Source organism: Loxodonta africana, chromosome 14 (genome assembly GCF_030014295.1).
Source record: "Loxodonta africana isolate mLoxAfr1 chromosome 14, mLoxAfr1.hap2, whole genome shotgun sequence".
Taxonomy (NCBI): Eukaryota; Metazoa; Chordata; class Mammalia; order Proboscidea; family Elephantidae; genus Loxodonta; species Loxodonta africana.
This window is the reverse complement of record NC_087355.1, coordinates 73,115,923-73,132,645: the sequence shown is the minus strand read 5'-3', so window position 1 is coordinate 73,132,645 and position 16,723 is coordinate 73,115,923. Positions and strand designations below refer to the sequence as shown.

The following is a 16,723-nucleotide window of genomic DNA, read 5'->3' as shown; positions in this document are numbered from 1 at the left end:
CAGTACACCAGTTGAAGAATAGTTCTGCTTTAGGACAGCTTTCAGTTTCACATCCCAGATTGTATTGACAGCACACTGTAAGGCAGTACTTCCTGAGGCACTGAGACAGGCTTCTCACTGTAAGGCAGTACATTCAGAGGCACTGAGACAGGCGGCTCACTGTAAGGCAGTACTTTCTGAGGCACTGAGACAGGCTGCTCACTGGAAGGCGGTACTTTCTGAGGCACTGAGACAGGCTTCTCACTGTAAGGCAGTACATTCAGAAGCACTGAGACAGGCTGCTCACTGTAAGGCAGTACTTTCTGAGGCACTGAGACAGGCTGCTCACTGGAAGGCGGTACTTTCTGAGGCACTGAGACAGGCTTCTCACTGGAAGGCGGTACTTTCTGAGGCACTGAGACAGGCTTGTCACTGTAAGGTGGTACTTTCTGAGGCACTGAGACAGGCTTCTACTGGAAGGCAGTACTTTCTGAGGCACTGAGACAGGCTTCTCACTGGAAGGCGGTACTTTCTGAGGCACTGAGACAGGCTTGTCACTGTAAGGTGGTACTTTCTGAGGCACTGAGACAGGCTTCTCACTGGAAGGCGGTACTTTCTGAGGCACTGAGACAGGCTTCTGCAAATGCTTTTACATCTCTTATTGGAACTCACGTTCTTTCTTGATTTTCACTTTATAAAAATAGATAAAACTCTGAAATCTTGCCAAGTAATGTTTTCTCGTCCTGACACGGAGGAAGGCTGTGTCACATCTAGTCTTTGCCTTGTTTCATCATTAGTCTTTCATAGATATTTCTTGTGTGATCAGTAACTATAGCGGTATGAAATCTAAAGTAATAACCACCTTAGATTAACTGAATATTTCCAATTGAAAAAGCAAATAAAATGAAACTGTATGTATTATAATTTAGTCTGAATCCTTAAAACAGTTCTTGAATTTACATTTATATTTATAAATTATATCCTGGTATGCAAGCTTGAATGAAAATGGATTAAGATGTCTTACATTAAGTTTACATATTTGAGGCCTTTTAAGGTAATATGGTCTACTGAACCTGCTTTCTAGGCCTATCAGATGCGCCCATCAATTATTTTCTTTGATGAAATCGATGGTCTGGCTCCGGTACGATCAAGCAGACAAGATCAAATTCACAGGTAAATCTGGCTTGATGGCACTTCTGCCTTTCTTCCTATATTCTAAGCTGTATGTGACAGTGTATGAGACATAGAATGTTAAGTGGTGAAAGAAACTTTTCAAACCAGTGGTCTTCTTTTTTGGTTGTACCCATACCCATTGCTATCAAGTCGAATCCGACTCATAAGGAGCCCTGGTGGTGCAGTGTTGAGCATTTGTACTTGGCTGCTAATGGAAAAGTCAGCAGGTCAAATCTACCAGCCACTCCATGGGAGAAAGATGTGGCAGTCTGCTTCCTTAAAGATTTACGGCCTTGGAAACCCTATGGAGCAGTTTTACTCTGTCCTGTAGGGTCGCTCTGAGTTTTTGATAGTAGAACCCCAACACATAGAGTGAAACCTGTGATAGCCGGAACTCGACCGGGACTGCCTTGTTTTTCCAGGTCTCGAAAATTTTCCACCTTTGACAGAGTGCAGTCTTAACCACTTTTCTGTTGCTCATTTTAGTGGAAAATATTTGCGTTTTCCTTTTTTGACAGATTTTCGTCTTACACAGGTTCCAGCATTCGCAGGCTTTACTGTAGTACAAGAAGAAAAAAGTAAACCTGTTCTGGGTGGTGGGGTGTTCTAAAACACAGTTTAAAAATCTTGGTTACAGAAGATTTAACTCCTGACGCAAACTTAAATAGCCACATACCAGCCAGGTAAGGCAAATGAGTGAGGCAGGCCGGTGGTGAGAGTGGGGCTATGGTGGGGCACGTGGCTGCATGCCCTATCTTAAGAGCATGACCCGTTGATTTTAGCTCCAACCAATTATTGAGGTACAAAAGTTGACCCAGACTTGAAAAATAGATTATCTCTCTTTCTCAAATTTTATATTCAAATTGTTAAGTGTCTTTTAACATTGCCAGCTAATTGGATGGTTTTAAGACACTGTCTGGGCCAAACAAAATATGTCTTTGGGCATGACTACTGGTTTGAGATTTTAAAACTAGCTGAACTTCCCCATTGTAAAGATGAGAAAACTGCAGCCCATCCATGATAAGGTGCTTACCCAAGGGAACATTGTTCCTTAGTGCTGCTGCCCCAAGTAGAAGCTAAGCTACCTATAATTCCAATTTGTTTTCAATTTTCCAGACCTTCTTTTCAAGTAGTCTTATGAATTATCTGTTAATTGCTTAGTTAATTCAGAATGCCTAACATTTGCACGTCTCTATATACTATTGTTGTGTTACATTCTAGACATGTAATGTGATTAACAGGCTTTGAGTTTTCCAAAACCTAATAATATTTACTGTCTTCTAGTAGCTGCCTTTAACTTTATGCTGCTCAATTTCATTTGTAGCTCTGAGTAAATTAGTGTTAACTACTATGAAAATAGTTGTGTCTATACACAAGGCCAGGGGCCAACACTGGAACAGACCATTAATTGCTCATATGCAAGTTCAAGCTGAAACCGAAGAAAATCAGAGCAAGTCCCCAAGAGCCAAAATACAACCTTGACTATATCCCACCTGAATTTAAAAACCATCTCAAGAATAGATTTGACGCGTTGAACACTAATGACCGAAGACCAGACGAGTTGTGGAATGATATCAAGGACATCGTACATGAAGAAAGCAGAGGCCGTTGAAAAGACAGGAAAGAAAGAAAGAAAAGATCAAGATGGTTGTCAGAGGAGACCCTGAAACTTGCTCTCAAAAGTCAAGCAGCTAAAGCACAAGGGAAAAATGATGAAGTGAAAGAACTGAACAGAAGATTTCAAAAGGCAGCTCTAGAAGACAAAGTAAAATATTATAATGACACGTGCAAAGAGCTGGAGATAGAAAACCAAAGGGGAAGAACATGCTTGGTGTTTCTCAAGCTGAAAGAAGTGAAGGAAAAATTCAAGCCTCAAGTTGCAATAGCGAAGGATTCTATGGGGAAAATATTAAACGATGTAGGAAGCATCAAAAGAAGATGGAAAGAAAACACAGTCATTATACCAAAAAGAATTAGTCAACATTGAAACGTTCCAAGAGGTAGCATATGATCATAAACCGATGGTACTGAAGGAAAAAGTCCAAGCTGCACTGCAGGCATTGGTGAAAAACAAGGCTCCAGGAATTGATGGAATATCAATTGAGGTGTTTCAACAAACAGATGAAGCGCTGGGGGTGCTCACTCGTCTATGCCAAGAAATATGGAAGACAGCTACCTGGCCAAATGACTGGAAGAGATCCATATTTATGCCTATTCCCGAGGAAGATGATCCAACCAAATGTGGAAATTACAGAACAATATCATTAATATCACGCCCAAGCAAAATTTTGCTGAAGATCATTCAAAAACGGCTGCAGCAGTGTATCAACAGGGAACTGCCAGAAATTCAGGCCGGTTTCAGAAGAGGATGTGGAACCAGGGATATCATTGCTGATGTCAGATGGATCCTGGCTGAAAGCAGAGAATACCAGAAGGATGTTTACCTGTGTTTTATTGACTATGCAAAGGCATTCGACTGTGTGGATCATAACAAATTATGGATAACATTGTGAAGAATGGGAATTCCAGAACACTTAATTGTGCTCATGAGGAGCCTGTACACAAATTAAGAGGCAGTCGTTCGGACAGAACAAGGAGATAGTGGGTGGTTTAAAGTCAGGAAAGGTGTGCGTCAGCATTGTCTCCTTTCACCATACCTATTCAGTCTGTATGCTGAGCAAATAATCTGAGAAGCTAGACTATATGAAGAAGAATGGGGCATCAAGTTTGGAGGAAGACTCATTAACAACCTGCGTTATGCAAATGACACAGCCTTGCTTGCTAAAAGTGAAGAGGACTTGAAGCACTTAACTAATGACCACAGCCTTCATTATGGATTACACCTCAACATAAAGAATACAAAAATCCCCACAACTGGACCAATAAGCCACATCATAATAAGTGGAGAAAGGATTGGCGTTGTCAAGGTTTTCATTTTACCTGGATCCACAGTCAACACCCATGGAAGCAGCAGAAGAAATCAAAAGATGCATTGCATTGGGTAAATCTGCTGCAAAGGACCTCTTTACAGTGTTGAAGAGCAAAGATGTCACATTGAAGGCTAAGGCATGCCTGACTCAAGCCATGGTATTTTTAATCACATCATGTGCATGTGAAAGCTGGACAATGAAATAAGGAAAACCAAAGAAGAATTGATGCCTTTGAATTGTGATGTTGGTGAAGAATATTGAATATACCATGGACTGCCAAAAGAACAAACAAATCTCTCTTAGAAGAAGTACAGCCAGAATGCTCCTTAGAAGCGCGGATGGCGAGACTGCATCTTACATACTTTGGACATGTTGTGAGGAGGGCTCAGTCCCTGGAGATGGATATCATGCTTAGTAAAGTACAGGTCAGTGGAAAAGAGGAAAACCCTCAACGAGGTGAACTGACACAGTGGCTGCAACAATGGGCTCAAGCATAACAATGATTGTAAGAATGGCACAGGACCAGATAGTATTTCGTTCTGTTGTGCATAGGGTCGCTTTGAGTTGGAACGGACTCGACGGCACCTAACAACAACAACCTAAAAGTCCTACCAGTAATCTCATAGACCTTTTCTGTATGATGGACAGATTTCATCACCAGCCTCACCGTCTTTATTGTGTCAAGAAGGACAAATGTATTTAACAGTACTATACACCTCTTTGCAGTCAAATAATTGAGTACCTGTTTAATGGATTTGGGGACAGTTTTAAAGACACTGGAGAACTTTTAGCAAGAAAAACTGTAGAAAAATTAGCAAAAGCATATCTCAAATATTTTTAAAGTGAAATTGAGAGTGCAACTTTTTTTTTAACCAAAGACTTTTAGAATCTGACGGAGTAAACATCTTTATTAAATTAAGGTTTTTAGGAAGTAACATGAATATGATTCAATATATACATAATTAGCATATTTGCTTACTTTTTTGAAGAAATAATGGAAGAATAAAAATACAAATATATATGTTGTTTGTGTGTGTGGAAAGAAAGAGAAAATGAGCTAGAGACTTATAGGGATGGGACAAATTGGGGAAAAAGGAACAAGAATGGAAGGTAGACCTCTGAACTTGCCTTGTTTTATAGCTTTGACTTAGGGACCATATAAACATTTTACATTATCTTAAAAATTTAATAAAGAAATTGAAACAGGTGAACCTGCCTTTCAAGTGGGCAGCATAAACATACAGAAGAATTCCCTCAAGTAACTTTGAAAGGTAATCTTTTAACATATTTGGTGATATAGCTTAAGGACAAAAAAATCAACAGGTCTTAAACTGTATTCTGTATCTTACTGTTGGTAATTTTATAGAATAATGCAAATAAGTAATTATGTGATTGTCATTGGGAGACAAGATTTTCAGCCTAAGAGAAAAAGAATACAAATATAGAAGTTAAATTAAAACCCTAAAATCTTTATTTTGAATTGGAAGTATCAATGATAGATTTATTTAAAAAAAAAAGAATTACTAGCTCCAGACACTAAAAAGGCTGACAGAGCGGTGACAATCCAGTGGCAACTAGCACTAGTGCCCAGAATGGGAAGCAGTCAAAGACAACTGAGGTCGTATGAGTGACATAGGAGCCAATCTTGAAGGGGCTCCTGTTGTCCAAAGATGGGACAATTTGAGCATCAGAAATAATGGTGACCACAACCGATTGAAATGCATCAAATACATAAAAAATATATCCATTCGTAATGACAATTTCTGAAAAAGTCTAACTGGTCACCTAAGAGGTTGCCGAGTCACTGACTTATTACTCTGGATTTTGAAAAATAAAAGGAAAGAGCCTGTCATTTTCTCTTCCTGTCCTATACAGACTGTGATTCAGGGTAACCCATGAGTTGATAAAGTTGTTTTAAGTCTTTATTCCTTAGAAATATGTATGTGAAGTATTTACATTAATATTTGTGGATGAAGTGGTATGTGTGAGGTTTGCTTTTTTAAAAAAGCTGTTGGGTAGAGACATAAAGAATACTGAGAATTGTTGAAGCTGGGCGGCAAAGACAAGGTGATCATTTTTACTATTGTCTCTCCATAATAAAGAGTTAGAATGTAATCAAAGTCCTGTTATATGTGTGTTGTGCATGTGCGTGTATATATATATATATATTTTTTTTTTTTTTTAGTTCTTTGTTTCATAATGTATACCTAATGGAACACTTTATAGTTTTGAGATACTTTTTGTCCTCCCTGGTACCACTAGTGTTTTTTTACAAGTGTTTTCTTGATGTTACATGCTTGTTTGGGAAGTCTCAAGTTCCTTTGTATATTTATGCTTTATGTAGTGGCTTCCAGGGTCTGTTTGTGACACTCTAGGGACCGTCTACATTTTCCATTGTTTTCAGTATCTAAATGCCATTTAGTATGTTATTTTACAGAGCTTTTAATCCATTGAAAGTAATGAGATGTCCTGAGAAAATTTTTTGATAAAATAAATCTTACTGAAAGAAGAAATACTACTGGATAATTTATTCATGGTCCATAGAATTAATCTCTTTTCTCTTGTTTTTTTAATTTAGTTCTATTGTTTCCACCCTGCTAGCTCTTATGGATGGATTGGACAGCAGAGGAGAAATTGTGGTCATTGGTGCTACCAACAGACTCGATTCTATAGATCCTGCTTTACGAAGGCCTGGTCGCTTTGACAGAGAGTTTCTTTTTAGCCTACCTGATAAAGAGGTAAGAATTTAAGTTTTGTCAAATTTTGAAAAAAATATATTGCCTTTTAGTATTAACAAGTCTTGCTATGGTGAAAGTTTGAAGATTACGAATTTTGTGTCACAATCTTATAAAGTGATATTAAAAATTAACTCAAATGGGTATATATTTTTAATTTTTTCTTTAAAAATATAGTAATGCCTCCCTAAAAGTTTTACTTAAATTCTTTAAATTGGAGCACAGCCTTTAGGATACTGTCAATCATAAATTTTTATTTTGCTCAGAACATGTTGCATAACGAGCAACCAATCCTTAGCCAATTTGTTGGCTTTGGGTTTTTTGTGGACATCACTGTATAATCCTACCCAGTTGTTTTAAAGCCACGTAATCTTTTGGGAACCAAGCGAGCAAATATGGAGAGAGCTGTCACTGCTCTGAAAAACAGCTCTTAATATGCACCAGAATAACAGTAGTTCAGAGGTTAATTTCTCTCATAAATGTTTATGATGAGTGGATTTCAGCACTATAAATACAAATCTGTTTAACAGTGAAACTAAATTTCTTAAACTATCACTGATAGATGTTTTCTCATTTTCACTGCATTTCATCTTTAAATATTTCTGCTTTTATTAAGTATTAATTTCTTTAGAGAATAGTAGACTACAATTTCAGACAATCAAAAGTAGCTTAAGTTGTAGTTATTCTAATTTGAATAGCACTTTATTTTTATAGATGTAAAACTTCAAATTGTTTTCATTTGTAGGCTCGAAAAGAAATTCTAAAAATTCATACAAGAGATTGGAATCCTAAACCACTGGACATGTTTCTAGAAGAGCTAGCAGAAAACTGTGTTGGTAAACATTGTTTTAAGCAGTTAAAAAGAATATTACATTCATTTCAAATGTAACAAATGGTATAAATTGTAGTCTTGCAAGATTATGTTTAAAGAAATACAAGATCATATTTGTTTCTCAGTTCTCTTATTTGTGGCATGCTTTTTTCTGGATATTAAATAGATACATTTGACAAATCGGCCATCAGGGAATGTTGAGAGCAATTAAGTGCACAATAATAATACTAGTTCTTTTTTTTGCTGACCATTTACATGTTTCTAGTCATGTGGCACAGTGGCTAGGAGCTTGGCTGCTAACCAAAAGGTCGGCATTTTGAATCCACCAGCCACTCCTCGGAAACCATGTGGAGCAGTTCTACTCTGTCCTGTGGAGTCACTGTGAGTTGGAATCTACCCGACGGCAATGGGTGCTTTTTTTTTGGTTAGTCATCCTGTTAAGGATTCTATATCCGTTATTTAATTCTCACATCACTCCCGTGAAGTAGGTGCCCTTATGCCCACGTTACAGATGAATAAAGGGGCTGGGAGAGCATCCATGATTTTCCAGAGATCACATACCTAGTAAATGATGAACCGAAATTTGAACCTTGTCTGTCTGATACTTCAACTCTTGCTCTTGGCCCCTATGCCATACTTAGCACGTGCATCTTTCACTCACAAAAATGGATTGATTTATTGGTAATTATTACTGCCGTGTGAGGTCACTGGGTAAATGAGGAGTTTTGGTTTATTACTCTTAAATATTTTACTAGTATAGTAGATTTTTAGTCTTCCTTTAACCATGGTCATGCTAATAGATTTTTTTGCTTGCTTTGAATAGGATACTGTGGTGCAGATATTAAGTCGATATGTGCTGAAGCAGCTTTATGTGCTCTCCGTCGACGCTACCCACAGATCTACACCACTAGTGAGAAACTACAGTTGAATCTCTCTTCGATTAATATCTCAGCTAAGGATTTTGAGGTAGCTATGCAGAAGATGATCCCAGCCTCCCAAAGAGCTGTAACATCACCTGGGCAGGCACTGTCCACCATTGTGAAACCACTCCTGCAAAGCACCGTTCATAAGATCTTGGAAGCCCTGCAGAGAGTCTTTCCACATGCAGAAATTGGAACACATAAAGCATTAGACTCGGGTAAACACTTAAATGATCATTTAAAGTTAGTTTTCATGATCCGCAAATACAAATGCTTATACGTCCCTGAAACGTTCCTTTGTAAAAGACTCCCTTGAAGGGAATTTAGTTGTATTTTACTTGGAATTTTTAAAGAAGGTTTACTTTGCATGGATTATCCTTAACTTAAATCTGTTTTAAGTTTGCAGTGCATTTTTATATTTACTTGTTATTCAGATCTACACAAATACTTTTGGTTCTTGAAAAAAATTTTGTTGAAGTACTTTGATTTGCTAACAAATATTAACGTAAAGATTTACTTTGCAATCCAGAAAGATTACTGATGAACAGTTTTTGTTTGTTTTATAGATATTTCTTATCCTCTGCTAGAAAGTGACTTGGTATATAGTGATGATGATGTCCCATCGGTATATGAAAATGGACTTTCTCAGAAATCGTTTCATAAGACAAAAGAAAATTTTAATTTTCTTCATTTGAATAGGTACATTTTCCTGGTTTATTTATTTTTTTTTTTTTGGTGGTGGGTGTATAGACTCCATAAAACTAGATGAGATTGTGGTTGAAAAGATAAAAGATGACAACCAAACTGTTTTTGTTAAGTTAAAATATAAGGATTTTTTTGTTTGTGTTTACGCTTGTTACTATAGTAGAAATTACTGCATAAAGCATTCCTTAAAACCTGGATGTTAGTTGTTTCCAGTAACCTCGTGAGCCATGTTGTTAAGACTAGTCAACCATGTAGGCAAGCCATGGACTTACCAAAGTTCATAACTGATGATTTGGGAAGGAGGGGGATTAAAACATTTTTTTCTAAAACATAGCATATTAATTATTTCTTTCAGAAATGCCTGTCACCAGCCTATGTCTTTTCGTCCGAGGATATTGATAGTAGGAGAGCCAGGATTTGGGCAGGGCTCTCACTTGGCACCAGCTGTCATCCACGCTTTAGAAAAATTTACAGTGTATACATTAGACATTCCTGTTCTTTTTGGAGTCAGTGCTACATCTCCTGAAGAAACATGTGCCCAGGTAATTCATTATTGCCCAGACAAATAAGCTGTTTGGAAGATAAAGCAGTCATCCAGAGATAAAATCTAGAACTACCTAATTTTTGTATTTTTTCCCCCTGATTCTAACCTTGGGTTTATGAAATAGAATTATACATAATTGTTTAGCCATTGAAGAGAATGAGTTCAAATCCTAGTTCTACCACTTACTATCTGGGTGACCTTGGGGAAGTGATTAGATCTCTGGTTCATTTTCCCCATTTTCAAGATGGGTATGATAATAGTGCTGTTGGGAGGGCTAAATGAGGAAAGCAGAACAGGGACTACTACTTGGTAAGTACTCATACTTCTGTTTTCGCTGCTTTTATATTTAGTGTTTTAATATAAAGGTATTTTATACCTGTATTTTTATGTTTGATCATATTTACCACAACAGAAAAGTCTTCTAGATTTCTTGAGCTGTTTTCTAATTACCTAGTAAAAAGCAAGTCGCTGTCAAGTCAACTCCAACTCCTGGTGCCCCTGTGTGTGTCACAGTAGAACTGTGCTCCACAGGGTTTTCAGTGGCCGATTGTCCGCCTCTGGGTGGACTCAAACCTTCAACCTTTTTGTTGGCAGTCAGGCATGTTAACCGTTTGCACTAGTCAGGGACTCCGTTTACTAGTTACTTGAAGCAATATGTTTTCCTAAAAATGAATCTTTTACAAAATATCTTTAAGAAAAAGGATTGTGAGGTTTCATAGGAAGCTCTTTAGAAATTTGAGAGTTTTATATGATAATGTTGGGAAGTGACACATTGTCCCAGACTCATAGGTCTAGCATTGCCAGTGTGCCAACTGAATGTGATTTTTTCCTCTATCAGATGATTCGTGAAGCTAAGAGAACAGCACCGAGTATAGTGTATGTCCCACATGTTCACTTGTGGTGGGAAATCGTTGGACCAACAGTCAGAGCCACGTTTACCACATTGTTACAGAATATTCCTTCATTTGCTCCAGTTTTACTACTTGCAACTTCAGACAAACCCCATTCTGCTCTACCAGAAGAGGTAATTTATGGTGAAAAAAATCATTATACTTTAAAAAGAGAGTTATTAATATGAAAGTAACAGAAAACTCATTGTAAAAATTTGAGTGCTACCGAAGTGAATCAAATAATAAGAAAAGGATTTCTCCACTCATCAAAGAAAACCAGATATATGGTTGTTGGGTGGGGCAGCGTGTGTGTGTACAGTAAGCCTACAGTACAGTTTTCTCTTACAGTAATGGGATCATATGATGAATACTATTCTGCAGTTTGCTTTATTCACCTACCGATATACCTTATGTATCTGTCAGTGCATAAATACCATTCCCTTTAAGAGCTGCCTGACTTTTTCTGTTGTGTGTACCGTAATTTATTTATCCAGATCCTTGTCGGCAGATATTTGGGCTGTTCTCCAGTTTTATCTATTGGATTGCTGCAGTGAGCATCCTTGTATTGTAATTTATATGAGCATTACTATGTGAATTTTTCTAGCATCAATTCCCAGAAGTGGAATAGCTATAGCTGAGTCAAAGAGTGTGTGAGTTTAAGATTTTTGGTAGTACTGGATTGCTCTTCTTCAAATTTGTGCCAGTGTAGACAACTACCAATGAAAAACAAAAGTTTGTGTTTCTTCTACCTGGAACACTCTTCTAGATATTTGAATGTCACTTTAAAGAAGTCTTCCCTGATCAGAGTTTCTAAATTATAACAATAGTCCCTCCCATCATTGTTTTCCCTTACCTCACTTTATTTTTATTGCTACCTGCCATTGGAAACCCTGGTGGCGTAGTGGTTAAGTGCTACAGCTGCTGACCAAGAGGTCAGCACTTTGAATCCGCCAGGCACTCCTTGAAAACTATGGGGCAGTTCTACTCTGTCCTGTAGGGTCGCTATGAGTCGGAATCAACTCGACGGCAGTGGGTTTGGTTTTGGTTTGGGTGCCTACCATTAAGTGCTGATTTCTTTGTATCCCCTACCAGAGTATTAAGTAAATGAAGTCAAGGCCTTTTTTCCTCACCTCTGTAGCCCCAGAGCCTATGTAATATGGACATTGCAAGTTTCTGTGTTGTTTTTTTTTTAATGAGTGTTTTTCCATACCTTTGATAAAATTGGTTTGCAATTTTTAGAACATTATTTAGTAGGAAGATAAGTTCAAATATTTTATAAAAGAAATATTCATTGAGTGCTTACCCTGTGCCAGGCGTGGTTGTAGTTACTGGGAGTACATCAGTGAACAGTAAAAAAAGTAGCAGACAAAAATTTATATCTACCTAGAGTTTACATTTCAGTTGAGGGGGGAGACAGACTGAAAAATAAGTGAACAAAATATATAATATTAAACAAGTATTATGGAGAAAAACTTATAGCTAGGGAGTGTCAAAAGAGTAGGTATGATCACACTATTAAATAGGCTAGGGGAAGCCTCAATAAGAAGATGGCATTTGAGCAAAGCCCTGCACAGGGTAAGGTAGTGAGCCATTTGAGTGCCTGAGAGGCCGAGGTTCCTGGCAGGTATAATAACCTCCAGTTACACACATGGTTGGTGTCTGTGTTTGACGCATTTCTTTCTTTTTTTTTTTTAAGGTGCAAGAGTTATTTATCCATAGTTATGGAGAAATTTTTTATGTCCAATTACCTGGTGAAGAAGAACGAACAAAATTTTTTGAAGACTTAATTCTAAAACAAGCTGCTAAGCCTCCTATATCAAAGAAGAAAGCAGGTTAGTTGCTATATCAAGGTTAACATATAATAGTTATGAGAGACTGGGAATAAAATCTCAGTTGAATGGCATTTTGCCATCTGTCTAACACCCACCCTCACCTTTTTACAAAGAAATCTTTTAACTATATACAACATAATTTCTGTCCTTTTCACAGTTTCATTCATCCTTGCTTTCTGTCATTAATGTTGCTGTTCCCATTTCTAAGGAACTAAGCATCCTTCTGGTATAACTCAGATGTTTCTTTATGGTGAAAGCTTCCTTAATGTATCTAGGCAAAATTAATTGTTCCTACCTTTATGGATCCGTTGTACTTTCTTCATACTACTGATGCGGTGTTATGGCGATGTTATAATTGTGTTTCTTTCTCCCTTAATAGATTGACAGCTTATTTGCTAGCATTGTCACGTGCTTCTTTTTATCCTGAGTACTCAGTGCGTATCTGTTTATGCAAAATTAAACTTTTGTGATATGTGTGACTTACCACAGGTTCTCATTAATTCAAAAATTAACTAGTAATGAAGACGTTTTTAATAGTTTGAACATTCTTGTCCTGTAAATAATGCTTTTTCATAGTCTTAATAGGCTCTTAGGTAATCTTGAAATGGAACAGAGGTAATGACTTTTAGAAAGTAGCATTCCAAGTTACAAGTTACCAGTCATTTCTGGAGGGGATGTGGGGGTAGGTATTATGGTAGCACTTGATATTTGAAATCCTTGGGTTTCTGGCAGATGTAAGGAGGATAATCCTTCAAAACCTGGACACCATTTGCACTGAATCACTTTGTCACCCCGATGCTATAGAGGAGCATTAATTAATATCTTCTATTTTTTATTCATGTGAAGTTTTACAGGCCTTGGAGGTACTCCCAGTAGCACCACCACCTGAACCAAGGCCACTGACAGTAGAAGAATTGAAACGGCTAGAAGAACAAGAAGAAGATACATTTAGAGAACTGAGGATTTTCTTAAGAAATGTTACACATAGGCTTGCTATTGACAAGCGATTCCGAGTATTTACAAAGCCTGTTGACCCTGATGAGGTATTAATTTAATCTTTGCATTAAATGTGTTCTGAGCAATAATGGTTCAAAGTCAGAGAAGATTTGAATAGCTTATGTCATTCCCTGTCTACACTCTGAGCTTCTTTTCTCTATACGGAGACATATACCAAGTAGTAGCCTAATCATGTAGAGAATTCACGAGCTATGTAACACACATTTTCCTTTCCTGCAGAGAATACACAATTAACTTTGTCTGGCTAACCCAAACTCTCTAGAAGCAATTTGAGACTGTCTTAATGCCACATGATGTTACTGTGACCTGTTGGAGTGAGCTGGAATATTTGAAGAAGACTTAATGAAAGAGCCAGGACTTAAGCTGACATTGAAGGATGGGTGGCATTTGGATGAGGAAAGAGGTATAGGATATTACTGGGGATAGAGATAGCTGCCCAAGAATAGGAATAAACGCAAAACAAAACCACCCTTAAGTTGAGTCAGAGTGTCATATGAATATGTTATCATTGCTTCTACGTATCTATGCTTTTTCCCCTATGTTGCCTGGCACAAAAACTTCACGGAAATGTGCCTTATGTTCAGAGTTAACTTAATCATTTAATCATTTCCTTGAATTTTAGGTTCCTGATTATGTCACTGTAATAAAGCAGCCAATGGACCTTTCCTCTGTAATCAGTAAAATTGATCTACACAAGTATCTGACTGTGAAAGACTATCTGAGTGATATTGATCTAATCTGTAGTAATGCTCTAGAATACAATCCAGACCGAGATCCTGGAGGTGAGCACTAGTGGGGGTTTCTCAGGGGGTGGCATCAGAGCAGCTAAATCCTCACAATAACCTTACCCCTATTTTACAGATGAAGAAACTGAAGTTTAGAGAACTTAAAACATTTCTCCAGGAAGTGGCAGAGGCAAAATTTGAATACAAGATTCTCTCACACCACAATCCCTGTGCTTATTAACAACTACATGGTATACCCTCTAATGAGACACAGCGTTGTATAACAACTTAGCTTGTTTCCTTTGTGCCTCAGTGCCCTTTCTCAAAACAGGAAAATAAGCACTCAGTACTAAAATAGATTTATGTTTTCTTAGTTTAAGACCATTTCATCTTTTATTACAAAAATAATACTTGCTAATAGAAATATATTTTTAAAAATAAAATTTCCCGTATCCATTCTCAAAAGGTATAGATACTGTTAAGTTTTGAGATATCTTTTCAGACCTTTTTCTTTTAATTTTACATTTTTTTTTATTGTGCTTTAAGTGAAAGTTTACAGTTCAAGTCAGTTTCTCATACAAAAACTTATACACATTGTTATGTGACCCTTGTTGCTCTCCCTACAAAGTGACAGCACACTCCTTCTCTCCACCCTGTATTTCCCCTGTCCATTCAGCCAGCTTCTGTCCCCACCTGCCTTCTCATTTTGCCTCTAGGCAGGGCCTGCCCACATAGTCTCATGACTCTACTTGAGCTAAGAAGCACACTCCTCACCAGTATCATTTTCTGTCTTCTTGAGCTAAGAAGCACACTCCTCACCAGTATCATTTTCTGTCTCATAGTCCAGTCAGACCTTTTTCTATGCATATACCCTCTTCACCTTCACCTATATCTTCTATTAATAAAAATTTATAAGGGATATTTTTAATGGTGTATTTGTCCTGCAACTTGTTCATTTCCAAGATGTGTTTTTCTTACTCGGGTGTTACTTTTTCCCAGCTTCCTCTTGTTTTACAGATGTGGGTCCTTAATTCTCTCAGTAGATAAAAATATTTTTTTAGTAGTTCTAGTTCTTCTCAAGTACATTGAGGAGAAGCTAGTAAGAGCTTCTTCAGCAGTCACTGCTGTTCCCCACCCAGGTCCTCTATCCTACGTTCTCTAGGCATTGTCGGTAGTTCCCAGCTCTGGAGGTAGGCAGTGGGAAAGCAAGGCGGGAGCATCTCTTCAATGCAGAAATTGTAGAAAGAAGGAAGCAAGGAAGCGGTTACCCTGGAGGCAGAGGGCTTTGTTGTAGTCATGTCACTGCCACTGCTTCTCTTACTGTCTCTTGTGGCAATCTAAAACTAGACCAGTGGTGTTCACACTTTAGTGGGCATCAAAACCACCTAAAGCACTTGGTAAAATACAGATTGTTGGGCCCCATCTCCAGGGTTTCTGATTCTGTAGATCTAGGATGGGGCCTGAGAATTCACATGTCTAAAAAGCTCCCAGGTGATGCTGCTGGTCCAGGGACTATACTTTGAGAACTACTGCTTTAGACTTGGCCTTGCCCCTTTCTTCAAGCCCAAATGCCATCTTAGACCCCCCTACAATATCCCTTCTGAGAGCTCTATCTGTCGCTATAACCTGGGAATGAATATTGCAGCCTCCTGTCCTGTGAAGGGGCCCGATCCTGCAGTTCAAGCAATCTTGCATTCACTTATCGCCTGTCTTCTGCCTGGAAGCATATTCTAGTTGCCAGGGCCTAGACTCTGAGCGTAGGATTTTTTCCCCAGTGTTTCCTGTATAGGGTTACTGTTGCACTGTGTCTGTTTAGCTTCTCTGTCAATGCAGTAACATATCTCTTCCAGAAATGCATTTACATTTCTGATTCACTAATGACACTGATGGCCTTCCCTGTTGTCATTTTTGGTGTTTAGTCTTGCTACTGATTGATTCCTATACTTTTTTTTTTTTTTTTTTGCGGGCGGAGGTGGATATTTCAAAGGGATCTGGATAGGGCAGAGCAATAAAATTGTTTGGGTTTAGCCTGCCATATTACTCAGATGTCCAGAACATTAAATTAAGATCAAAAACAAAATAACCCAATTCTGTAACTTTCACTATTCATGGTTTAAGAATGAAAAGGAATTGTAATACCTGCATTCCTAGCCCAACGTTTTCAGTTTATATTCGGTAAACTCTTAGGAGTGGAATATTAAGTATTGTATTTTTTACTCATTTTTCAGATCGTCTTATTAGGCATAGAGCCTGTGCTTTAAGAGATACTGCCTATGCAATAATTAAAGAAGAACTTGATGAAGACTTTGAACGGCTTTGTGAAGAAATTCAGGAATCTAGAAAGAAGAGAGGTAGGAAAATGATTTGGCATCAAACAAAGATGTTCCAGATATAGTGTACTGAATCCTTTTAACTAATCAATTTAATGGAATTTTGAAATC

General features: G+C 37.8%; 1 protein-coding gene across 2 annotated transcripts in view; it reads left to right on the top strand.

Moving 5' to 3' along the window:
- The window catches only part of ATAD2 (ATPase family AAA domain containing 2), a 52,768-nt gene that overhangs the window by 26,907 nt on the left and 9,138 nt on the right, over positions 1 to 16,723 (top strand). For both annotated transcript variants that reach the window (XM_064268044.1, XM_064268043.1), the window contains exons 13-23: positions 1,064 to 1,152; positions 6,661 to 6,820; positions 7,563 to 7,653; positions 8,473 to 8,787; positions 9,136 to 9,268; positions 9,630 to 9,816; positions 10,657 to 10,842; positions 12,405 to 12,540; positions 13,387 to 13,583; positions 14,180 to 14,339; positions 16,511 to 16,633. In XM_064268044.1, the coding sequence (XP_064124114.1) occupies positions 1,064 to 1,152; positions 6,661 to 6,820; positions 7,563 to 7,653; positions 8,473 to 8,787; positions 9,136 to 9,268; positions 9,630 to 9,816; positions 10,657 to 10,842; positions 12,405 to 12,540; positions 13,387 to 13,583; positions 14,180 to 14,339; positions 16,511 to 16,633 (1,777 nt within the window). The remainder of the gene's footprint in view (positions 1 to 1,063; positions 1,153 to 6,660; positions 6,821 to 7,562; positions 7,654 to 8,472; positions 8,788 to 9,135; positions 9,269 to 9,629; positions 9,817 to 10,656; positions 10,843 to 12,404; positions 12,541 to 13,386; positions 13,584 to 14,179; positions 14,340 to 16,510; positions 16,634 to 16,723) is intronic.